This window comes from Ascaphus truei, chromosome 9 (genome assembly GCF_040206685.1).
Source record: "Ascaphus truei isolate aAscTru1 chromosome 9, aAscTru1.hap1, whole genome shotgun sequence".
Lineage (NCBI taxonomy): Eukaryota > Metazoa > Chordata > Amphibia > Anura > Ascaphidae > Ascaphus > Ascaphus truei.
The window spans coordinates 53,279,434-53,304,998 of NC_134491.1; the positions used below are offsets into that span (position 1 = coordinate 53,279,434).

The window sequence follows — 25,565 nt, forward strand, 5'->3', positions numbered from 1 at the left end:
CGGCATCAAACATAAAAACACACAAAAAAACGTGGCCTGCAGTGCCTCTGTAAATGAGTAATTGCCCAAAGATTTTACACAGGTCCCCTGGAGCTGAAGAGCGTTCCTCAGATACATACTGGGAACTCTATTGCTGGAGCTTCCTGGTTGTTTAAATCCACTGCTCCTCGTGGACCAACAGGAAGCTGCGATGCATGACGTGGCAGCTTCCTATTGGCCCGTGTGTCGCTGGGGGCTTGAACCGCCATTTTGTTCCTGTTGGAGTCGATAACATCTGCGTTTTGTTTACAGATCTGTATCTCAGGAACCCGGAGGTGCCCAGAGCTGACACATTTCAGCTACAAAGACTACCACATATATATATATATATATATATATATATATATATATATTTATATATATATATATATATATATATATATATATATATATATATATATATAATAAAAGGACGGGGGCAGTTTTAAAAAAGAAAGAAGAGTTGGAGGGTAGAGGGGGGGGGATTACTGCTGCTTTATGCTGTTGTGTTGATACTTTTCTTGTTTACCACGTAATTCCTCTATATGTAATTCTAGGATGCAATGCAGATACTAGGAAGCCGTGTGCAGGAACACCAGCAGTATCAGAGTCTCACTGCCGCCCTGAATAGCGAGATGACCAGTTTCTCTGAAGAACTTCTTAACTTTACAGGCTCATCATGCGAACAAAAGATGCACAAATTACAGGTAACGTTGGCTGCGGAAATGCATGTTGTGCAGAACATTACTCAGTTAAGGCGGCGGGAAACATCAACTTCACAATGCATGTTATTTAGAAACAAAAAACCTGGAAAAAGTTAACTCTTAACTTCTTAACTCTTCAATGCCACTCAAAAAGAAAAGGTTGTAACAGAGCCACATAAGTCTCTTCTCGTGCCTCACATGCGTATACGGGATCATTGGCTCATTGTGTTGAAAATCCAGCCTGTATATTTAACATCGCATAATTAGCTGCTTTAGTCTGTACGCTGAAGCAGAGCTATGCTTCGTTGACCTATCTAGAGTGGGGGTGGCCAACTCCAGTCCTCAAGGGCCACCAACAGACCAGGTATTGGAGATATCCCTGCTTCAGCGCAGGGTGCTCAATCAGTCATTTTGACTGAGCCACCTGTGCTCAAGCATGGATATCCTTAAAACATTAAATTAGGAACCCGCAATGCAACCAATTACACCTGGAAAGGTGTTGAAGTTCACAACAAGCAATAATTTGCTAGCGAGGAGCTTTGCAGGACATACAGAATAATACATGGACTGTTCTTTCCTTTGGAAGGAGTTACATGTGCGGTTCGGCGGAATGGAACACGCTCTAATGCAGATGCTGCCGATAGCGGGATGTGTCCAACAGAGCACCTCACCACCAGGGGGCACCATGATTCAGGAGGCAATGGAAATGTACCGCAGCAAAATGCGAGGTTTCAGGGAACAACTCGAGGGACTCGAGCAACATATGGAGCAATCTCCATCGTCCGAAGAATTGAAGGACATGGGACCAGAAAAGAAAGTGCCATCGGAGTCATTAATGCTCCCTATACACACAGAGAGCGCCAAAGGGAAAAATGGGACAAGAAGCCGAAAAAAGAAAAAAGTAAGTTGTAATCACAGGACCTGATGATATATTTATTTCCTGTATAGGGAATTCTAATCTCTATGAAGAGTTAACCAAAAAAGACGTTAACGTCGACTTGCTGGTTTTTGTTAAGCAAGGCAAAACGGTTCATTTAAATGTAAAGTTCTAACACTTCCTTCAGCAATAAGACATGCCATACACCCTACACGTAAGAAAAGAAAACATTTTTGTAGCAATGCGCTCCGTATTCTATCAAATACACGTAACAACCACAGTGAGATGTTATGTGAGCTGAGAGTTACTGCTGGTCACCGTGCTCATGAATACATGAAAAACAGAAAGAATCCACACTTACACCGGGCTTCTACCGCATCAGACACACATTACCTGGTAACGTGACGATACAAACAAGATGTTACTCATTTAAACGTTGCATTAAGGTGGGAAACGGCTTTACCCTATTGGTTTCTTCACAAATTTAGCTGATTGCTGGAACGCGCCCTGGTGAGAAAGACAAAGCGGAAGATCGGCCAGTGAGGGAGGATACGTCACAAGGTGAACTTGAAGCTGGGGAAACATCGGATCGTACGCAACAGGTAATGAATAAAATGACATTTGTTAAAGACTTACAAATATAATGTGTTACCTAAGAACTAACCGACACCAGGTGGCAGCAATGCCCCAGTTTCTCGATTCAATATCCTATTTACCGAAAGTGTCATTTGCCAAAAACTAATGACATCAGAAAAGGAAAAACAATATACCTACAAACTATACTATAATTCAGGTCTGCACAACTCCAGTCCTCGAGGGCCGCAAATAGGCCAGGTTTTCAGGATATCCCTACTTCAGCACAGCTTGCTCAATTACTGGCTCAGTATGACTGAGCCACTAATTGAGCCAGCTGGGCTGAAGTAGGGATATCCTGAAAACCTGGCCTGTTTGCGGCCCTCGAGGACTGGAGTTGTGTTATTGTGTTCTGTGTGAATATTCCTGCACGGTTTGGTTATGTAGGATTGTAGAAAACTCATTGGTGTAAGAAAAAAAAAACTTCTATGGATTTGTGTAAAAATGGTGTCATTTGCTTCAAAACACAGAGCATGCGGCCTTTAATGGTGTCCATTTGCACCAGTGATGTATGAAGAATGTTCATCTCGCTTCTTATATTTAATGCAGATCTCTCGGGATGAGAGGTTAAATCCAGCTGAGATCTGGCAGATTTATACGACACGAGGAGAAAGGAAACACATTATATACATCTCATACAGTAATATTGCAATGATCATCTGCTCTCCTAAATCCTCCTACAGCCACTCCCCAAACTGCTGACTGCACTGGCACAAGAGGTGCAACATTGGAGCAAAGTACCTCGCCAAATTAATGCAGAGTAATGCAGTCACAATGGCGTCGTTTTACACCTGTTTTGGGGCAATGCTTCGGTGTAGGACACCTGGTATATATCCCCCCTAAATTCTTTTCTAGATAATGATATCTTCCAACGGAACAACGTGACAAGTCATTTTTAGAAGAGGGTTTGAAAGTTTGTGCATCTGCTGCAGCTACTGTGTGAAGAACAGTTATTCGTCCTTTTAAAATGTATCATTGCATATACAAGAATCCTGTTCTATTGTGTGCATAATGGCTGAATGACAGAACAGGACAAAGCTAAAAATCTAGAGATCCTCAGACCACTTGCTTGTAAAGTGTGTGTATGTTATATTATATATATATATATATATATATATATATATATATATATATATATATATATATATATATCTATAAAAGTAGACATTACCGCATAGCAGCAAAAAGGAGACAGCACTCAGCACTCAGGGTGCACCCCTTGCACCTATTCATTATTGAATTTATATTGGAGTGCCAGTGATCTTTTATCACATATATATATCTATACATATATATATCTACATACTGTATGTATATATATATATATATATATATATATATATATATATATTATAGCCGTGTTATTCCAGTTGCGATAGTGCAGAATAAATGAGTTCTTCAGTATTAGGTGATACCTTGTTTATTTGGACTAATAATTTATGTTATAGGACAAGCTTTCTAGCGTTTTCCTCTCTTCCTCACCCTTACACTGTTTTAGCCATATTCCTTTGTTAATCAGTATCGCTGACCTGAGGAAAGGTCCAAATAAAAAGGTATCACCTAATACTGAAGAACTCATTTGTTCTGCACTATATATACTGTGTATATATTTATATATATATATATATATCTATATATAGATATATATATATATATCAGCCAATGAGAGCAAACAAGCTGCGTGACGTCACGGCCGCGCCCCCCTTCCACTCCCCCATCGCACACTAGTCTTTCCCCCTGCAGCTCAGACCGCAGATCGCGGCTTTCACCCACGCACACGCCTCCAGGCGCGCGTGCAGCAGCTGCCTTAGTCTACGGCCCCAGTCACTCCGCACTCGCTGGCGGCGCGTGCGCCTTGTCAAGCCGTGGTCTGTGAGGGGAAAGACAAGATCGCTACGGTGGGGGGGAGAGGGGCGCGGCGCGGCCATGACGTCATGCGGCTGTTTCGCCCTCATTGTCTGAACCGCCACCGTGGCGTGGCCAGCGCTCCGTCGCCACTAGTAAAGACAAAATCCTTGTCTTTACAAAATGTGGTCGCGCATCGCGATCTCTACACGTGTGCGCAGGCAGGTTCTGGGCCCGGCCCCATTGAGATCTTATGCACGCCATAGCGCGCGCTGCAGCTGACACTATGGACCTAGCCTAAAGGAGCAAATCATGCTTTTTTTTGTTAATTATGTTTTTTTTTTATTATAGGTTTGAATCAGGGAGATGAACCCCATTCATTTTCAGCTCCGGGGACCCCTTGCTTCCTGAGATACTTGCGTCCAAACGGAGGGCCGGTGTTTCAGCAAAAGTTTAAAGTCCCCGTATCACATGGGCCAATAGGAAGCCGCACTAATGATGTCACAGCTTGCTATTGGCCCGCAGGGCGTGGGGGTTTTGAAACTCTGCCTTAACGTGAACCCTGCTAGCGGAGCGGCTTCCGGCACCCCCTACAGAGGTACCTCCAGAAGTAGGGCGTCCCCAGAGCGGAAATGAATGGGGTTCAGCTCCGGAGACCCCGTGATGCAAACCTTTGTTAAAAAACTACAATCGCCAAAAACAATCGCCAGTTTAGATCGTGTCTTTAATAGAAGTTTTTTTTTTTTTTTTTACGCCAGAATATCTCCGTGATGTCCAGCAATTTGGACAGCGGTTCTGACCACAGTGCTTTGCAAGAGCGTTTTAAGGATTTACAGCAATGGCTCCAAGGAACAAGAAGGCAGCTGGAAACTCATAAGAACACTCAATGTGACGAAGATCAGCTGGCTGCGAAAATAAGCACAATCCAGGTACAATTACAAAATATGCAATAAAAGAGACTCGGGTGCTAACTCTAACCAGGGACACTAAAGGGGGGGGGGTCTTACACTATATGCTTATGCATATAGCCTGGCGCGCGTGCAGCGCAGGCAGCGGGGCCACAGCCTCAGAGACCTCCGAATGGGGACGTGTTTGTAAATCAAGTGCTTTCTTTCCCCTTATCCCACCCGGTCCTTATCAGAGAGCCAGTAGATAAGAGGAGGTGGGGAGGGAGAACCAGCACTTGCTAAACACACGGAGACATCACACAAAGTCTAACTTTAAAAAAATAATAATTAGGTGTCAGGTTTGGGTACAAAAGGTATCAATTACCCAAATGAGACTCCTTAGACATGTCCCTGGAACGAGTTCACTTTGCTCCTAGGCGGGATTGACCCTTTTAAGTACCTAAAAATACATTATTTTACTAGGAAAATACAATACATTGCATTAGATGTGTTATGTTAATCATTAGTCTACACACGATGTGGTGCATGCACAGCTATACGCACGTTACCCATCCCCCGCCTGCTCTCCCCCACCCCCCTCCTTACCTTGACTCTGGCTTTCGGGAAGCGCGCAGGGCCTCTGTAAACGCTACACCCCCCGCAGAGAATCTTGGGGTGCGACCCCCAGTTTGCACAGCCCAGTATCAGAACATTCTGTTGACCTAAATAAACCCCAATATTTATCCAGAAAAAAATGTGAGGTTTTTGTTACTTATAATATTCCTGGGGGGGGGGGAAATGATGGTCCCTGTTCGTTTAGATACTGCACCGCCTATTTCTTGGTGTTTATACGCATTTTTGCTCATGTTTGTCTAAATCAGAAGAACACTGCATCAACATATTTGCAGAGGAATTCACTTGTGTGTTTTTGTGAGGAAAAGTAATATCCTGCACAGTCTGAGTAATGTAACTTAACACGCAGCTAGAAACGTATCACAATGCATTCAGTCCACCCCGCTTCGTCTTTGTGATCTTAGAAAAATACAGCATATAATGTTTGCGAATGACTGGGGCTCAGAACTACACCCCCCCCCTTCCCCAGAGCCCTATTTCACACCTCGCGAGCCCCCTACGTTAGCTGCGTGCGGCCACGTGACTGCGTCGCGGCACCGGAAGACAAAATTCTTGTCTTCCCTGCCAGCGTACTCGTCACAGCGCTTTGCGCGCCCGCACACACAGCCACTGGGGCCTGCCCCATAGAGTGCTGTGGTGTTTGGTGCACACACCGCAGCGCGCCGCCGTGACTACCGGGGACTCGGCCTAACTTAGCTGCTACAATGTATTCTTATAGTACTAAGGTAACATCTATTGTTGCAGTTTGCAGCTAAACCTGCTGGGAATAGTGGCAACAAATGATCACAAACAGGAAAGTGTTACAAAGTTTTTGTACTGCTGGGGAGGTGGGCTAAAACCTGCTATAGAAATTGAAGGATGCAGAGTATATTTAAAATGACATTGAGTTGAATTAAAAAAATGTAGTAAGTAGGACATACTTGAAAACGAGAGGTAACCCTCAATGCATTACTTCCTGGTAACACATTTTTATAAATAATCTAATACTGCAAACTGATTAAAAAAAAACCACACATGTAGGATATTGCTTGGTCTGCTCCTTTAAGATGTGATAATGACATAATACAAAATATGTTATTTCGAAGACTTAATGACTGAATATACAATGTACAAATGAAAAGTCATAATGCTAAAATGTATGCTAACATTGCATGTTGTGTGGTACGTGTAGTAATCCTATAATAATAATTCCACTCCGGTTTTGACATCACCTCCTGTACCTGATAAGAGGTGTCCTGTTTGGCAGGATTAGCAGCAATAATGTGAATTTGAACAACGTGGTATTGGTTTCAACTAGGCAGGTAAAAAGAAAGCTTTGCAATCTTAGGACAAGCCAAGGGGTGGGCCACTCCAGTCCTCAAGGGCCACCAACAGGTCAGGTTTTCAGGATATCCCTGCTTCAACACGGGTGGCTTAAGCAGTATCAGCTTCAGCCACTGATTGAGCCACCTGTGCTGAAGCAGAGATATCCTGAAAACCTGACCTGTTGGTGGCCCTTGAGGACTGGAGTTACCCACCCCTGGGCTTGACCTACACAGCACTGTTTAATCAGGCCTCCCAGCGGGACGCTACCTAGAACCGGAACAGACGTTATGTTCCCGGGGTTACCATGGTATCCGCAACCCTAATTATATGCCAAAACTGCACCTGAAATCCATCGCATTTGCATAGAGTTAAGGTTCCGTTACTGTAGCATAATGTTGCTTTATCTTTCGATAACGTGACCAGGGCGCCTGGTGTTTGTCTGATCCAGACCCCAGTATAGAGAAGGTCTTTAGCTGGAGAGGAGATAGAAATGCTAGGATAAAATGCTGCCTTACTGGGGCATATAGCCAATCAGACACTGCAAAATCCCTATGTCATGGCCTGGATTGGAGTAACGCCAAGTTTAGCTATGGCTTCAGTCACGTACTGTTAAATCCCAGCGTTAACCTTAACGGACTTTAGTGGATTGACAATACTATATTGAAGCCTTCATTGCATATCATTTGCATGTGATTATCACTAATGTCCGCTAGTTACCGCTATGCTCTTTACCTGATAAAACATGACTTGGCGGTAAGTTATTGTCCCTTGAAGACGGTCTAGAACATTCCGTTGCGGCTGTTTAGGTATGACCAAATGACCGCCGGCACTTGGCCGCAACTCGCTTCGCTGCCTGTTGCTAAGGTAAGTCCCTAACCTAATCCCCAATAATATTAACCCCTAATACTAATGCTACCCCCTACCCTAAATACCTTAATTCCTTACCATAAAACCCCTTAAGTTAACCCCCTACCTGAGGGGTGCGCAAACTGGGGGGCGCAGCGCTTACAGAGGCCCTGCGTTCTTCCCCAAAGCATTTCCATTCAATTCCAGGGGACCGTGTAAGGCCACTGTAAGGTCCCTTACCTTGACTCAGATGACTTTGGGCTATGCGTCGCCAGGGCAACACGGTGTCAAATTGCGCTCCAGGCGTGACGTCACAAGACCCCACTGTGCCATTTGACGCTTGAGACAAGGTAAGGGGGGGCGTGAGTAGTGGGGGAGAACAGGCAGGGGGGCGCATGGGCAAAAAGTTTGCGCACCCCTGCCCTACCCTAAGCAATAAAACACCTTAAGTTAACCTCCTAAGAATTCAAATCTTACCTTATCGTCGAAGCGGGCGGCGGCGGAGGTTCCCGTGGCGGATTGGCTGAGGGTCTGTCTGTGGCCGAACAGCGGCGGTCATTTGTCCCATTCCGCCTTGAAGATATACCGTTGGTATTAACGGGGTTTCAATTAGGGTAACATCATGTCTAGGGACCTACCAGAGTTTTGGGTGTTGGTGTTCTGGCTGCTTTACACAAAAGCCATGGGAGAATTGTGTCCATTAAAATATAAAGTAAAGTTCTATTTTACTGTGTATGTTGCACTGTATAATGTGAAAAAGAAGGAGAATTCTTCCTGAGTCTGTAAAGTGCTATGTAAATGCTTGGCACCTGTGTTTTTTGTGCTCATGTGACTCTTATTTCACTTGTTAATGTTATTTAATCTGTTCTCTGAATATCTGACAGAGAATGCATGCCGAAATTGTTCTAAAGAGAAATGACCTGGGTGTGATGGACAGTAAAAGGGAAACTGAAAGGAAGAAAGCACCCAAAGTAAGATTAGAGAAGCAGGAGGTCGTTGGTCAACTGGAGAAGCTTCTCCTTGACTGTGATTCGTACAGGAGGTAAGACCGGGACAAACTTACCAACGAGTCATGCGGTCAAATGTTAAACGCTCTGCATGTAATTTATGGAAATTACATCTTTAAAAGTGTCCTGGAAAATCACATCATCTGTATATTTTAATGTCTTCATTTTTCACTTTGAATTTTTGTTTTTATTGAGTTTTCAGGAGGGGGGGATGAAAAGCAAAAAAGGGTTAGTAAATGTTTAATTGTTATTGCATTATGTATGTATGTTATTATTTATATAGCACCATTAATGTACATGGCGATTCACAGCAGTATTATGCGGGAAAATCATATAAATAACAGATAATATAAATAACACACAGAGGGAATAAGTGCTTCAGACATAAAAGTAACATGTAGGAAAAGGAGCCCCTGCTCCGAAGAGCTTACAATCTAATTTGTTGGTAGGAAGAACGTACGGAGACAGAAGGAGGGTAAGGACTTCTGTAAGTGCGTCTGCAGGGGCCAAGGTTAATGTGTTAATTATCAGCCATGGAGCTACTCATATGCTTCCTTAGGCCACGCTTATAGTGCGCGCGACGGCGACGCGACAGATGGCCATTGATTGGTTCAGAGGCTGTCGCCACATGTCGGCTTCCAAATTTTTGGTCGCGCCGTTGCGTCGCGCTTACTATAAACGCTTGAGACGGCGACAATGCTTTTGTTTTCAGGCGATGTCGCATCGCCGGCACTATAAGCGCAGCCTTAAGCAAGTGTGTTTTGAGGTGGGTCTTAAAGGTGGATAGAGAGGGGGCTAGTCGGGTACTGAGGGGAAGGGCATTCCAGAGGTGCGGGGCAGTCAGTGAGAAAGGTTTAAGGCGGGAGAGGGCTTCAGATACAAATGGGGTAGAGAGAACACATCCTGAGCCACTGATTGAGTCACCTGTGCTGAAGCAGGGATATCCGGAAAACCTAACCTATTTGTGGCCCTGGACAACTGGAGTTGGCCACCCCTGAGTTAGATATACACAGAATTCAGTAAAAATATCCAAACTCTGCTGACGGTAAAGAAAATAAAGGAGCAATTCTCTCAATGTATTCTCTTTAACATGACCTGCGCCGTAAGGGGGGTGGGGGGGGGGGGCGATCTCTCTGAGCGCATTCGTGGTTCTGGGATATTTGTAGGGCTTTTTGCGTTGACAGTCTCAACATCATCATTAGGGCAGTGACGGGGTTAATCACTGCCCTTACAGACATACGTTGGAATAGCTATTTTAACATTCCTACATTGTGTCATGTGGTAATGTTTGCACTTCTTCACACCAAACAGGCAACTGGAGTCTTCACTAAAGGATTTGAATAATTGTGGCAATGAATTCCACCGTATTTCAAGTTTATTAAGTGCGGTGGAGGGAAAGCTGAATAAGAGTGACATGCGTCCTGATAACACTGAGAAAGTCCGCGTTTTACATGAGATTCAGGTAACAATTCCAATTCCAATAATAATCTGCTGTCTCCATACGCAAAAAAAGGGATGTATAATCTATATATGTTTTTTAAACTTATATTTTTATTAAGATATTCGAAGGGAAGGGGTACAGAAAAAAAGGGGAGGGGGAGGGGGAACAACCATTTGTGACAGAATTCTTACAATGACAACAATCACATATCACATCATACAAAGTTTTGAATTTTATCACATTTTATCAGTGACATATCCTACACTCCCCGATCCTCTAACCCAGCGGTGCACAAACTGGGGGCGCGACCTCCAGGGGGGGCGCAAGACTGCCTGCGGGGGGCGTACGGTTTACAAAAGCCCCGCGCGCTTACCGAAGGCACTTAAATTTAGTGCCAGGGGAGCTGCAGGGCCTCTGCAAACCTTTACTTACCTTGGCTCCACACGCTTCGCCATGGCAACGCGGTGTCAAATGACGCCTCAAGGTCATATAACGTCACATTGCTATGGCAACGTGATGTCATGACGCCGGAGCCGAGGTAAGTGGGGGTGAGGTGGGGGTGAGGTGACCGCCAGCAAGGGGGTGCAGGGAAAAAAGTTTGCGCACCGCTGCTCTAACCTATTGGGGCCCTAACCCTATCCAACGTCCCAGGGATCCCAGACTCTATAAAACTTCCTTGTGGTGTGATTCAAAAATGAGGTGAGTCTTTCCATCAATTGTACATCGTTAACACTTCTAATGACCTCTTTTCTGGAGGGCGGCAGTGTGTTTTTCCACACTGCAGCTACCGCGCACCTAGCCGCCGTTAATTTATGCATAATTAGTTTAGCTGAGTAATGATTTACATCTTCCATAGATTTAGCCAAAATAATTAAATTGGGTCTAGCGGAACCTTGATTCCCGTCACATCTATTCATTTCAAAACTGTCCTCCAGTATGTCTGCATGACTGGGCAAAACCCCCATATACTGTATGTAGCAAATTCCTCTGCTATCTTTGAGGGGTTATAAGTCACTTCTCCCCTTTTAACCTAATAGCAGGGACTAAGGCCTTGGCCATGTTTACCGCTTGCTGGCGGAAGCGTGCTGACGCGCGCTCCCGCTCAGCACTGAGCCCCTACAGCCGCAATTAGAGCGGCTTTAGTAGGGGCTCACCTGCGCTTGCGGAAGCGCAGGTCTTAGGGGAATTTAAAATTCCCCCGCTTGCCGGCGCGACAAGCCGGTCACGTGAGCAGTTCGCCCAATGAGGGCGAACCAGCTCCGTGACGTCACTGGCCCGCCCCCGGCCAGTGACGGGCCCTTCCCCTTACGGCGAGCAGGACAAGCAATCGCAAGGCCAGGGAAAGCACCCGCTTTCCCTGAGCCTCAGCGCGCATCAGCACGCCAGCGGTAAGCATGTCCAAGGCCTAATGCTCACGACCTGATCCATCCAAGTTTATTAGCTAATAAACCTTCCTCCTTATCTCCCTTATCATAATACATTTGTTTGGTCCACTTACGAGCTTTCTCTACATCCTCTAATTGCACCCTCTTAAGATCCTCCCTTGCCTGGCTCAGGAATTTATACATTTTCCTCAATGGATTTTTATTTATGTGATTGTAATTGTTCTAATTTTACATTTTTTGTTTCTGTTAAATATTTTTGTTTTTCTATTTTTGTTCTCTTTCTGTGTGTTGCTATTGAGATAATCTGTCCTCTGATCGTGGCCTTACTGTATGTGCCTCCCATAGTGTTGATTCCGTTCGCCTATGGCGAAAGTGTATGAATCTCGTCAAACATTGTTGCCAGTTAACCTATCCATTACAGGATGAGGGTCACCCAAAAAAAAAAAAATAACGTATATTATAGCTAATAATAACTTTATTTCCTATAGCGCTTTTCTCGCAATGGGCTGTAAAGCCTTTCACTATTACAGTATAATGCGCGGTACACAGCATTGTATATAGGATTTCTGGGCAGTGACACCGAAATCCTATGGACACAGTCCATGCCCAGATGATCTTACAATCTATGTTTTTGGTGGCTGAGACAAATGGAGATAAAGTGACTTGCCCAAGGTCACAAGGAGATAAGACTGAGAATTGAAGCAGCTTCCCCTGATTCAAACCCTGTGTCAGTGTTTACAGTCAGTGTCTTTACTCACTGAGCCGCTCCTCCTGGAATTCCAGCTATACAAGCAGAATGGGGAGTAACCTAACTGATCCTTGTTTCTCCTTTTTAGCCACTCTATGAAGAAGTGAAGGTTTACATTGGAGTTCTTGATCAAGCTTGCAACCAGGCTGCTGCCCTGAAGGTTTCCTGCATGACTGACAAAAAGAAGAAGCATTTGAAAGAGAAGTTTGAATGTGTAACTAACAGGATGGTGAGTGCCACTTTTAAAACATTTAGATTCTCTCCGACAATGTAATATTTGATCGGGCATGTGGTCATACTTTCTTGCCCACTTTTTCTGTCAGGGGAAAATTGGATGAGGCTGTGTACGGTTATCAGAGTTAAGTAATTGAGCGAATCGTATCTGTAGCTTGTTACAAGATTCAGGAAATAAAGTTGGTTGACAACCTATGGAATGATCATTACAAATGGCTGTCTTTTTTTTTTAAACTCCTATTTTAAATAAAATATGCTCTTTTTCATGGAGATCCCTTTGTCTGAAGCTGGTGAAGTACATGTAAAGTCCAAAAAAGAGAATACTCCGAATGGAGAAAGCAGCTGCAATGAACATGTTGAAAACCAAGAAAAACTGTTCCCGTCCGCAAATGGTATTTTTGAGGTAAAACATATTGCAACATTTTTACATATTTGTCAATGATTGCTCCGTGTGTATACTGATGTATCTAGTTTATTTTTGTATTTTATTGCACTGAATCATGGGAAGTGCAATGACCTAGGGCAGGGGTCTCAAACTTAATCCTTAAAAGCCACCAACAGGCCAGGTTTTATGGATTTCCCTGCTTCAGCCCAGGTGGGGCAGTCTTCTGTTTTTCTATGTTTATAACTTGTGTTCACTCGAATTTCTAACACGGTAACAACGCGTTTTCTTTACTACCTACCAGAAACCAGAAGTTCGAGTGGTTGAAGATTGGAATGTACTGAGCTCAGGTGGGGAGATTGTGGTTCCACAGACAGATCAGTCACAGACACAAGAAGATAGCCTGGCAATGCAGCTTCAATGTCACTTCAAGAGTTACCAAAAGGGTTTGGAAGAGATTCTTTCAAAGCTTCGGGATGTTGGCCAAGATGAAATTGGGGAGGTTGATCTATACTCAAAAGAAAAAACTTTGGAAAGATTTACACATAATATTAAGGTACTTAAGTTCAACAGATGTTTGCTTGATTTTCATAGGTTAAAACGACAAACTTTTGCCTTTTTATTGTGTACGTTATTATTCGTTTCCTTCTGTTTTAACCCTTGTGCTGCCGGAGATAAGTCTATGATTTGCAAAATCATGTAGGTGAGCTATAAAAATTATACTTTATCGAACGTCTGTCAACATCTCATGTTTCATGTTTCTACTTTGTTTCTACTTTTGTTCTACTTTACATGTTGATACTTTGATCTTTTTCATGTACTCTGCTCCTGTCTACAACAGCTACAAAAGATCATTGAAATTAGTCTTTATGTGCCTTACCCTTTAAGTCATAACTACAGATAAATATATTTTGCGGATACAGTATACAATACAACGAAACAGAAAGTGGAATGGCGATAAAAGAATACCATAGAAATCCATGTTATTGGCCATAACATTTAAGAGTCACTCAATCTAGTTTAGAAGACCGTTAATTACAATGTGTAAAGTTTATCACATCTAGCAAGCTGATAATCCTGTGATATTGTCTTTTTGACATTGATCTGTATACCTTCCCATCATTTGTTTTTCCTCTGTTGCTTACTGTGAACAACCTAAATGCCTTCTCCCTGCATTTGTCTTCATTCGTTAATAATTACACAGTACAGGCATACCCCGCATTAACGTACGCAATGGGTCCAGAGCATGTATGTAAAGCGAAAATGTACTTAAAGTGAAGCACTACCTTTTCCCACTTATCGATGCATGTACTGTACTACAATCGTCCTATACGTGCATAACTGATGTAAATAACGCATTTGTAACAGGCTCTATAGTCTCCCCGCTTGCGCACAGTTTCGGTACAGGTAGGGAGCCCGTATTGCTTTTCAGGATGTGCTGACAGGCGCATGCGTGAGCTGCCGTTTGCCTAATGGGCGATATGTCCTTACTCGTGAGTGTACTTAAACCGGGGTATGCCTGTATGTGCCTTTATCCCCAATGTTATTCTCTTCCTTGAAAACACATTGACTGATGACATTGTTTTTGCTCTTTTTGTTTTTTTTCTAGCTGCAAAATATTGGGCAAAATGTTAAAATACCGGCGTCCCAAGACGATGAAGAAGAATCGAACCAAAAGGAAGTTGAAAGACATGTCAGTCATTTGAAAAATCAAGCAGTAGAACTAGATATTAAGGAAGCAGATAGGCAAGTTCAAGAAATAGAGGTAAGATTCTGTAAAAATCCTGTGCACAGTTTACTAATAACGGGTCTTAGGTTGGGAAGTTACAAAGTGTAATAGTACATATTACATATACGTAATATTATTTTCGGAAACCGCGACTAAGTGTTTACAGATGATAATAGATGAATGTATCAACGATTTAAAAAGAGTCAGGGTGTCAATGCCCCCTTAATGATATGGCATATAAATAGAGCAACGTTTAAAGATTCTAGATGAATAATTACTTAAACTGCGATAGTGCTGACCGGGGCACTATAATAGTGAAAATTCCTATTTACTTCAATGGGAGTGTTGCAGGGTACATACAACTACACACGTGGGTTTCTTGACGAGGCTTATTTATTTAGCCTTAAAAGATATACAGCACACAAAACAAAAATGGCTTTTTTTTCCACAAACCAAACAAAACAGTTTCTCTTTAGTAGACAGTCTATAAATCAGGCAGTTACCCTTTTCCTATGCAGGGGACAGACAGTTCACAATTCAACTACCTTGCTACTCAGACCTTGTTTCGGGAATCTCTTTAGCAATCTCTTTAGCAGCTTACTCCTCACTCCTCAACAGACAGTCTCCATGTGTCTACAGCCTGGGCTTTAACACACCTTGATTAGGCAGCTGGGATCCAACTAATTGTCCTGAGGTTCCCAGCTGAAGTTAACCTAGTCAGTGCTGCACTGCAGACTAGACATAGGTTTTCCAGGCATATAACTGGTGGCTTTTGTTTACCCTGTCACAGGGAGATTTCAGCACTATGAGTTTATTGAATAAACCCCATAGGAGTCAGGGATCACTGCTGTGGGTTACCTTTTGAAGCTTGATTTCTGTCTACATCTTCACTCCTTTAGAGTCATGCTTTAAAGGTTGCCCTTTAAACGCATCCAAAAGCATGTTAAAATAGGCATGAAGCAAAAGGTGACGTGTGCTCATTTGCATGTCATTTCCCAGAATCCCTGGCTGCAGTGAGAGCGCTGTATACTAAGAGATAATGATGAAAAACAGGGTTGCAGACCTGTCTGAGATGTGAATGTGCTCACAAGTCATATTTTTATTTACTCTAAACCTGAAATATGTTGAATCCTGGAATGAGACGTTCGTAAGCAGTAAATACTTTATGAAGACAGATAATCCTAACCTCAAGGGAAACTCAATAAAAAGTGTATTACATTATCGTGGATTACTTTCCCTCTTTTCTTATAACCCAATGCAAATCTTATTTTCTTTTTTTCTGTTTTAGAAACTTTATGATGAAATTTCAAATATGAAATCTAAATCACCTTCCCTGAAGGGAGGAGCATCACCTGTCCCAAAGGAGGTGCCTGCAGAAGGCGCTCACAATATCGAGCACACTGAATCCCAGTGGGAAAGTCTCCTTTGTGAATTGAATGAAATGAAAGCTAAAAAACAAAGAGAGTTGCAAATGGTCAAAGGCTACTGTGATGCTTTATCTGCAGCTAAGTTGTCACTGCAAACGTTGTTAAAGGAAAAAGAAAATCTAAAAGTGTAAGTGCTGGTACTCTGTTATAATCTGTTTGTTGTCATCTACGAACCTGTTGTTTTTTTGCCTACGGCCCCCAGCATTCAACCCTAATTTCTTCTAGCCCCTATACCAGGGGTGGGAAACTTCAGTCCTGAAGGGCTACCAAGATGTCAGATTTGAAGGATATCCCTGCTTCAGCACAGGAAGCTCAATCTGTCCCAGCTTCAGCACAGGAGGCTCAATCAGTCACAGCTTAAGGACAGGTGGCTCAGTCTTCGCCTGAGCCACTGATTGTGCCACCTGTGCTGAAGCAGGGATTTCCTTAAAACCTGCCTTGTTGATGGCCCTTGAGGACTGGAGTTGCCCAGCCCTGTCCTACACTGACATCAATAAAGAAATCTCTACAGTGGGGAATCCATGTGGGCAGGTATTACCTATCACTAGCATGGGGCGTCTTTCAAAATCTGTTTTTTACCAAATACATTTTTTTATTTTGTGAGTCATAAGATAATTACAAACTAGCTACGTTTGTCTACTTGTTGTAACTAAACTTGTCTTGATTTAAAAAAAAATGATCTAATCAAAGCACATTTGTGTTACAGAGGGCCTACGGAGAGTCACACGACTCATTTGGACAGAATAACCCATTTCCTACATAGATTGATGGAAGAAAAAACCGCTCTGCACCGCCTGAAATCAGAACAAGCAAATATCTGCAGTTACGGGATATCTAGCATGGAAAAGGGAAAAACAGAAAGTGATTTGAAACAACTCCAACAACGTTGGGAACAAATAGAGCTGGCTGTTGAAAATAAGCACGATCGCCTTGTGAAAGAAGCGGAGGAATTAACATTTCTTAACCAGAAAGTTGATGATGTGCGCCATGTGATCCAAGCCCAGCAGGATCGGCTTCAGGATCCTATATCTTTACAAGAGGATGATCCTACGTCTTCGCTGCTTTTGGCCGCAGACATACAAGCCATAAAACATGTCTTTTCTTCATTAAAGGATGCCACCGAGCTGCAGATGAAACGAACATGGGGGCATAATGAGAATAAAACATTGGAAAATTCATTGGACGGATTGCAGAGTCAACTGGAAATTCTGGATCAGCGTGCTAGTGACAGGCCTCTGATGGGGAATCAACCACAAAGCAGCTTATTAGAGAAGAATACTTTAATTAAACCTTTGTATGAGGCACTCGTATGGGTGAAAAAGTCACACAGCAGAGCCACTTTTCAACGTTCTATTGCACTGTTGCCAGAAGATGTTGGACAACAGATCACAGACTGTAAAACTTTGCATGAAGAAATTGTGGACAAAAAGTCCACTGTAGACTCGAGCATTGAGAATTTGAAACATTTAATCTCAGGGCCGAATGTACCAAAGCCCGAAGACTTTAGTCTCTTTTTTCATCAATTGCAAGAATTATACCAGGAACGAGTTCTAAAATCAATTGAGCGATTACAGCAGTTGGAGTCTGGGCTGGAGAAGAGAAAAACACTCTTTTCCGAAATTGAAAAACTTGAAGGATTGCTGCAAAGCCTTGAGACAGAGGCAACTCCAGTCAAAGGGGGGATCTTCACAGCTACAGCATTATATGAGCAGCTAAATTGTTTAAAGTCCAAGACAGCGGAGCTAGAGGAAATTGAAGGTCTTGTCTTGACACTTCTCAGGAACAGCCAGAACTATCATGGGGAAATAAAAATCTCTGAACAGTTATATTTAAATGACATATTAAGAAGTCTGAAGAGTAAGGCGAGCAGAATCCGGAGGTGGGAAGAGAGGAAGTTTTCTTACATAGAAAAAATTCTACGGGTTTACACCGAGTTTCTAGACAGGACAAGTTCACTAAACGAGGAGTTGAACACATTGCAGAATCTTGAGCAAGAGCTACATGATGAGGGGATGAGAGGCCGAGGTGAAGATATCGAAAAGAAATTACAAGTTGCTCAAAATGCCATCTCATTATCTCAAGACCACTTGTCTCAAATATGCAGGTACAAGGAATTGTTTGAAGATGGCGGACTTTGCTGGGATAGTTTAACCGTTGATCATTTACAGAACCAATGTGTAAGCGTTACAAAACAACAGCATGAGCTGGACAGGCAGCTTGAAATGAGTGGGTTAGAACAAATTAAATATCAGGCATTGGTGGCAAAAATAAAATTAATGGTATCTTCAATACAAAGGGAGGCTGTTGCCATTAGAAGCCATTTTGATATGGTAGCTGCTCAGGTTTTACTTAAAAAAATAAAGGCAGTGAACCCCTTAACCACCGAGGCAGCTGACCTATTACACAAAAACCAGTCTCCAGATGTTTCTTTAGTCCAAGGGGAAGAGCGGAAGATAAAACTTTTAGAAAACAATATGGATCGATTGCATCAATATCTCAGCCAATTGATAACTGATTTGCAGACAAGGTGCAGAAATGAAGCCAGCGTGAAGGGTCAACTGGAACACACTTTGTCTAATCTTAAAAAGATTGACACAGAGCTTCAGCAGCCATTTGTTATCGAGCTGGATAAAAACAAGATTGCCGATGAATTGATGAGGCTTGAAGCTCTTGACGAAATCAGCAAGGCAGAATTACATGATATCACGTCTATTTGCCAAACTGAAATAAACGATGACCGAAGAGAACAATTGGATGAACTAAATGGTATTGAAAAACACCTGGTGAAGGACATGTCGATACGTATTGTAAGTATCCCACATAGTATCCATATAATAATGATATATTTTTTCCTTCTATAGCGCTGCAGTGTACAGAGAGCCGTTTGCACCATTTTTACTTACACGGCAATTCCAATTTAAATATAGTTGCATTTTGGGGCCTGAGGCACAGGGAGATGACGGGACTTTCCTAAGGTTACACGGAGCGGACATGAGGATATTGGGTTAATAGTGGGTGTTACCACTCAAATAGATCACTGCTGTAACATTGTTCCTTTGAAGATGTTCGGCAAGGATGTAAACTCTGTGAGAAAGTGTGTTGACTGTAATGTTCTGTAATGGTATAAGAGAAGACGTTTAGATTTTACAGTGCAGAATAAAATACTAAAGATATTGTTTATGGTTTAACTACTCCTTAAAGAAGTTCAATAGAGGGAAACAATCCAATTGTAAATGAGCACAAAGCACAAACCCCCGTCTCAATCAGACCATGGCATGGATGTGCGAAAAGTTCACAAATCCGGTGAGATTTGGCCTTTTGCAACCAACTACAAGGTTTGGTGACCAAGATATATGGTAAATTAAAGTGAAAATCTAGCTAACATTTAAAAATGTCCCACTTTTGCCAGATTTTGTAGTAAAGATGGCAACATTGCCCCATTTTAGAGCAACTGCAGCTTTTGCGAAAACTGGCAAAAAATGTCCTTTAAAATTTGAAAAACAATTTGCGAGCTGCAATTGGCCTCATTCGCCCGCCCCCCTTACTGGTCGCCATGTTCTGAAATCTGCTGATCCTGAGAAGTGATTGCCACTCCTTTCTCTTCATACATTTACACTTTTTTTTTTTTTGCAAAGCACACACCGTTTTTCTTGCAGGCAAATTATTACCTCGTGCGAATTTGTGTGGGTATTTCTTTCTTTCAAATTCACAATTGGAGGGTGCAGCCTTTTGAGTTGTGTATTTGATATGAAGAAAACATGATTTCTATTTGACGTAGCACATTTTTTGCTGCCAGAAGGTCCACAAACCATTGCAAAGCAAAGGGTTAAAACACCAGTCCCGCCTCACCATCCCCCATTTTTGGGGTTGTGGCAAGGGGATCCTTCCGAGCTGGATCATGTTACTTTTTTTGCTCCTGGCGCCCAAGTTGCTTACCTGTGAAGTTACAGGTGTTGCTTTCTGATTTTCTTCCTAAGGGATTTAAATGGACGTCCAATAAGAAGCCGCAAGTGAAGGCATTGCGGCTTCTTATTGGCCCGCAGAACCAACGGGATTCGTCAGCAATTTTAGTTTTCCCTGAAGGAGCTTTAATCCCCAAGACTCCACTGGTATGTATCTCGGTAACCGGAAGGTCTCCGGATCTGAAAATACTGCTGTTCAACTCCGCATGACTCTCTGGTTCCCATGCTGTAAAAAACAGGAAATATTTTTAAAAAGTCAGCCCGCAGCTTTAAGCCCAGAGAATACTATAGTCATCACAACTTAGCACTTCATTTATTGAACCAATACAAACTGGTACATCGATGACATTCAGAAGCGTAGGCGACCCCGTAGAACCACTTTGCAAATGTGATCAACAACAATGATGAGTACATTTATGTACAATCTTGTGTAGTTTAATAAGCTGAATCTTAAACTACAAAGGATGCAAATACACTAAAATAATATGAAATAAAATGCTCGACAACCACAGAATTCCATGCACCTTAACCGTATGGTATAAAATCCAGCATGTTTTGTCTGTGATTTTACAGTATATCACAGTGTGCTCAGTAAGGACATGTGCATGTCCATATCTGTAGCATTGATAGCAGCGTTTAAACACTGTATAATGTTTGATAGACTAGATCAGGCTTGGTATCCTTGCATGGGCAATTAAGATGTTTTTGCTGTCGGTACGGAGAATATGAACAATAAGAGGGGATAAGGTTATTTCCCCTGTCATCTGCTTCTGTGTATTGCACAGTCTGTTGTTCTTTTATATTGTTTTCAAAAGGTAATATGAGTGTAGTAAAACTGATTTAAAATACGTGTGTCAGAGATGTGCAATTATCTTTGACAGAATGCTGCTAACGAGTCCTGTAAGAACCTTCAGAAGCTTGAAGAAGCAGTCACAAAAGCCATGAAACTCTTCACACAGTTTGAAACACAAGTTCTTACACATACTGTGGACCTCAGCAAGCTAGAAGTTGGGTCTGAGCCTTCAGACTTACTAGTGGCAAAAAGAGATGAACTAAACGCCACTTTAGCTGAAATCCAAGACCTGTCCAACCAGCTGAAACCCTTCTGCATGCCAGAAGCTAAAGAGCAACTGGATAACATTTTGTGTGAGATTACCACCCAAAATTCTCTGGTGACGGCGATATATGAGAGGAAAATATCTGCGTTGGTCAGGTATGTTTTCAAATCCAGCATGTCCTGCTTGTACTTGTTTGATGTACGAATGCACATCACATCAATATGGGGAAATTGATATAACGGAGCGAATACGGTAGGTACCTTTTAAATCAGGCCTGCACAACTCGTAAAGCTGCTCCAAGGAAAAAAAAATTGGGCCGCACGGGTAAAATCATCATCATCATCATCATCATCTCTCCTCCAGCACCTCTCAACATCATCATCATCCTCATATATCTCCCCCAGAACCCCTCACTATCAACCTTTGCGATACTCCCCATCTATCTCTCATACCCCCATCTCTCCCCCTCACCCACACACATACTACCCCCTCTCCACATCAAACACACAATACCCCCCTGCACACCAAACACATCCCCCCCTGCACCTCACATCCTTCTCCCCCCGTGTACCTCACATCCTTCTCCCCCCGTGCACCTCACGTCCTCCACCCCTGCACCTCACATCACTCTCCCCCCCTGCACCTCACATCACTCCCCCCCCCCTGCACCTCACATCACTCCCCCCCCCTGAACCTCACATCACTCTCCCACCCTGCACCTCACATCACTCTCCCCCCCTGCACCTCACATCACTCTCCCCCCCTGCACCTCACATCACTCTCCCCTCCTGCACCTCACATCACTCTCCCCCCCTGCACCTCACATCACTCTCCCCCCCTGCACCTCACATCACTCTCCCCCCTTTGCACCTCACATCCCTCTCCCCCCTTGCACCTCACATCACTCTCCCCCTTGCACCTCACATCACTCTCCCCCCCTTGCACCTCACATCACTCTCACCCCCCTGCACCTCACATCACTCTCACCCCCCTGCACCTCACATCACTCTCCCCCCCTGCACCTCACATCACTCTCCCCCCCTGCACCTCACATCACTCTCCCCCCTTGCACCTCACATCACCCCCCTGCACCTCCAATGACCCCCCCCCCTGTACTTCCAATGACCCACCCTGCACCTTCAATGGGGGGGAGCGGGCCCTGCGTATGCGCGCTGGGACCGCGGGGAATCGCTGCCATATTTATTTATTTTTAAACTTTTTTTTTTAAATTTATTTATTAAACTGGGGCTTGGCCGGACTCATCGCGGGCCGCACAGAGAGGCCAGGCGGGCCGCACAGAGAGGCCAAGCGGGCCGCACAGAGAGGCCAGGCGGGCCGCACAGAGAGGCCAGGCGGGCCGCACAGAGAGGCCAAGCGGGCCGCATGTTGTGCATGCCTGTTTTAAATAGTGGCCATTGTGCCTTGTGAAGTTATTTCCATCTATATCAGTTCAATGCCAAATCACATTCCTGTTCCTTCAGAACACCGGTTTAAGGCAGATGTTCCCCTATATATTTAACGCACTTTATTTACTTTTTCAGGGGAAAATTATTTAAGACCTTATAAAATGTGGAAGCGGTTTTTGTTTTCAGAGTTTCTTTATCTCCCCACCTGAATTACTGTAGGATACTTTTCTGTTTTGTTGACTGCACCAACCAAAAACTACACCTATTTTTAAACTGCAGCCCCAACATTTTAAACATATGCGCACCTATGGGACACTCAAAACAATACATGTTTTTCATTAAACTGCGATAGTGCTGATCAGGGCACGGTTACACAAAAAGTCTATGGATACTGCTGATCTGCACTCAGTTTAAAAATGCATTAGCATGTTTTTATTTTAATCCGCGAAAAGGCATTGGTGCCATCGTCAATTGATCATTTAAAATCTTAAAATACCGCTGTTCATCTATGAATTCCCATATCATCCATGATATGGAAATTCAAAGATGAGCAGTAGTATTTTCAAATGGCACAAACTTACCTGTGTCCTCATTAAAATCCTAACGCTTTAGTAGGTCCTCGTTAGCCTTCGCTGTGTTAGGTTTCAATGACTTTACATTTTACGTTTTCATTATAATTTTTTTCAGCTGCCCTGAAAAATACCAGATCTACAAAGGAATAAAACAGAAGATTTGTGAGGATTTTAAGGTGTTGGAAACAATTATCAGAGATTCATGTTCCCAAAAACCTGTATCCTACAAAGAAGCTCTTCAGCAATGGGAGAAAAGCAAGGTGAGCTTGTTGCACAATTTATCCCTTGACTTGAATTCTGCTTATGACGATTGTGTTGTGGAGATAATATTATATGCATGTGGTACATCCTATAGCTCCAACTGGTGTTCTTGAATGACCTACTGACCTAAAAATAGTCACTTGTGAGCACATTCACATGTCTCAGACAGCTCTGCAACCCTGTCCTTCCCCATTATCTCTTAGGCTGTGGCCAGGGTGACACCGAACTGGCGCGCACGCTCAGTGCGAACAATGTGTTTGTCCAGCGTGAGCGCACGGCGCTCCGCTGCTTGCAGAGACAAGTAAATTTGTTTCTGACGCGTCACGTGAGCGGTTTGCCCACCTCTGTGACGCCATGGCCACGCCCCCCCCCCGAGCACGCAACTGGCTGGCCACAAATCCTCCATCAAAATGAGCGCCGAGCTCGAGCACCCGCGCTCTCACTTACCCTGGCCGCAGCCTTAGGCCCGGTCCCCAGTGGCCGCTGCTGTGCGTGCCACACACCACTGCACAGCCCTCTATGGGGCAGGCCCCAGTGGCTGTGTGTGTGGGCGCGCCATGCGCTGTGACACGTACGCTGGCAGGGAAGACAAGAATTTCGTTTTTCCTTGCTGTGACGTGATCACATGGTGTGCCAGCATCCAATGGCAGGGCAGATAGTGTAGAGCAATAGGAGTGCAGGTAGTGTAGACCAATGGCAGGGAAGTGCAGTGCTTTGATGTCATGGCCGCGCCCCTCCCCCCACGTCATGGCTGTGCCCCTCCCCCTCCCCCCCGCACATCCCATCGCTCCACATACACCGCAGATCACGGCTTTTACCCGTGCACGTACCACCAGGCACTCAGACGCACGCGCCGCCTTGGCCACTGGGGTTATAGCCTTAGGCCAGGTCTCCAGTGGCCGCTGCTGTGCGTGCCACACACCACTGCACAGCCCTCTATGGGGCAGGCCCCAGTGGCTGTGTGTGTGGGCGCGCAAAGCGCTGTGATGCATACGCTGGCAGGGAAGACAAGAATTTTGTCTTCCCATGCCACGATGCAATCATGTGGTCAATGCGCACCAATGGCAGGGCAGATATGCCCCGTCATGACTGCGCCCCCTGTGCTCCGCTACAGAGTGCCGATCGCGGCTGTAGTCTGTGCACGCGCCGCCATGCCGCCAGACGCGCGTGCAGCAGGGAGGACTGGGGCCGTAGCCTTAGCGTGCAATGCTTCCACTGCAGCAAGGGATTGTGGGTAATGACCATTTATATCGATACGATTTTAATGCCAAATGAAGATTTGATATATTTATTTGTGTGACACTTTAACAAGTACTGATATAACTTGATTTAACATCGGAGTCTGACTTTCTCTAGTTTTTTTTTCCACAAGCTTCAAATGTGAATATGATTTAATACTTTTTTTTTCTTATTTGTTAAGACTTTGGTGACAAAATTATACTCCGCTGAAGAGGAGTTGGTGAAGCTCAAAAAGGCATCCAGAGAACTGGACACAATGTGTAACGAGAACGACGTCCTGCTTATGCGCAATATGATAACAACTTTGTTTGATAAATGGCTCTATTTGCTTGACATGGCTCAAGACTTGGAGATATCTTGTGAAGAACTGAAACAAGAGTGGAAGTTAATCACTGAAGAGGTAATGAAAAATGATCGTTTACTGTATTAACGACATTTGTTTTTTATTACTATTATTAAAATTGCTTCATTGATTTGGGTTACACAACAGTAGGAAATATGTAGCTTTCTTTTAAGTTACAATCTGTGGCCCAGATGCAGAGCGCTCTGTTATTGACTTAACTCTCTTATTTAACTCTCTCTGTGGCATTAAGCCTATGCTAATGAGAAGATAACTAACGTGCGTTATTGTTGCATATAATTAGCTATGGGGATTCGCATTGACCTCCTGGAGCATAGCAGCCATTACTGATTTTGATAACGGAGCTCTATGGATCTTGGCCAAAGTGACTTGCCCAAGGTCACAAGGAGAGAATAAGCTCCTCCATCAGCCAGTTCAGCAATCTCACTGAATGTACTTTCAAACATCATTCCTCCTAAAGGTTGGCTGGGGATGTGACGCTGTATACAGGAACAAGAGAAAGCAACACCAGTGCACTTCTGTTTAAATCCCGTCCCTGTATTTAATGCAGCCTAACAGCTTTATTTCTCTGTGTATAGTACTCTTGTAGGGCAATAGCCTCTTTC

The 25,565-nt window shown here is 43.7% G+C and overlaps 1 protein-coding gene across 5 annotated transcripts in view; it reads left to right on the plus strand.

Annotated features, from left to right (window-relative positions):
* Positions 1-25,565, plus strand: part of SYNE2 (spectrin repeat containing nuclear envelope protein 2) — a 231,822-nt gene that overhangs the window by 101,956 nt on the left and 104,301 nt on the right. For all 5 annotated transcript variants that reach the window (XM_075614879.1, XM_075614877.1, XM_075614874.1 and 2 more), the window contains exons 48-62: positions 576-725; positions 1,309-1,623; positions 2,088-2,201; positions 4,836-5,006; positions 8,633-8,790; positions 10,067-10,217; positions 12,418-12,558; positions 12,835-12,966; positions 13,250-13,501; positions 14,555-14,710; positions 15,963-16,228; positions 16,808-18,908; positions 20,945-21,276; positions 23,215-23,359; positions 24,781-24,999. In XM_075614879.1, the coding sequence (XP_075470994.1) occupies positions 576-725; positions 1,309-1,623; positions 2,088-2,201; positions 4,836-5,006; positions 8,633-8,790; positions 10,067-10,217; positions 12,418-12,558; positions 12,835-12,966; positions 13,250-13,501; positions 14,555-14,710; positions 15,963-16,228; positions 16,808-18,908; positions 20,945-21,276; positions 23,215-23,359; positions 24,781-24,999 (4,803 nt within the window). The remainder of the gene's footprint in view (positions 1-575; positions 726-1,308; positions 1,624-2,087; positions 2,202-4,835; positions 5,007-8,632; positions 8,791-10,066; positions 10,218-12,417; positions 12,559-12,834; positions 12,967-13,249; positions 13,502-14,554; positions 14,711-15,962; positions 16,229-16,807; positions 18,909-20,944; positions 21,277-23,214; positions 23,360-24,780; positions 25,000-25,565) is intronic.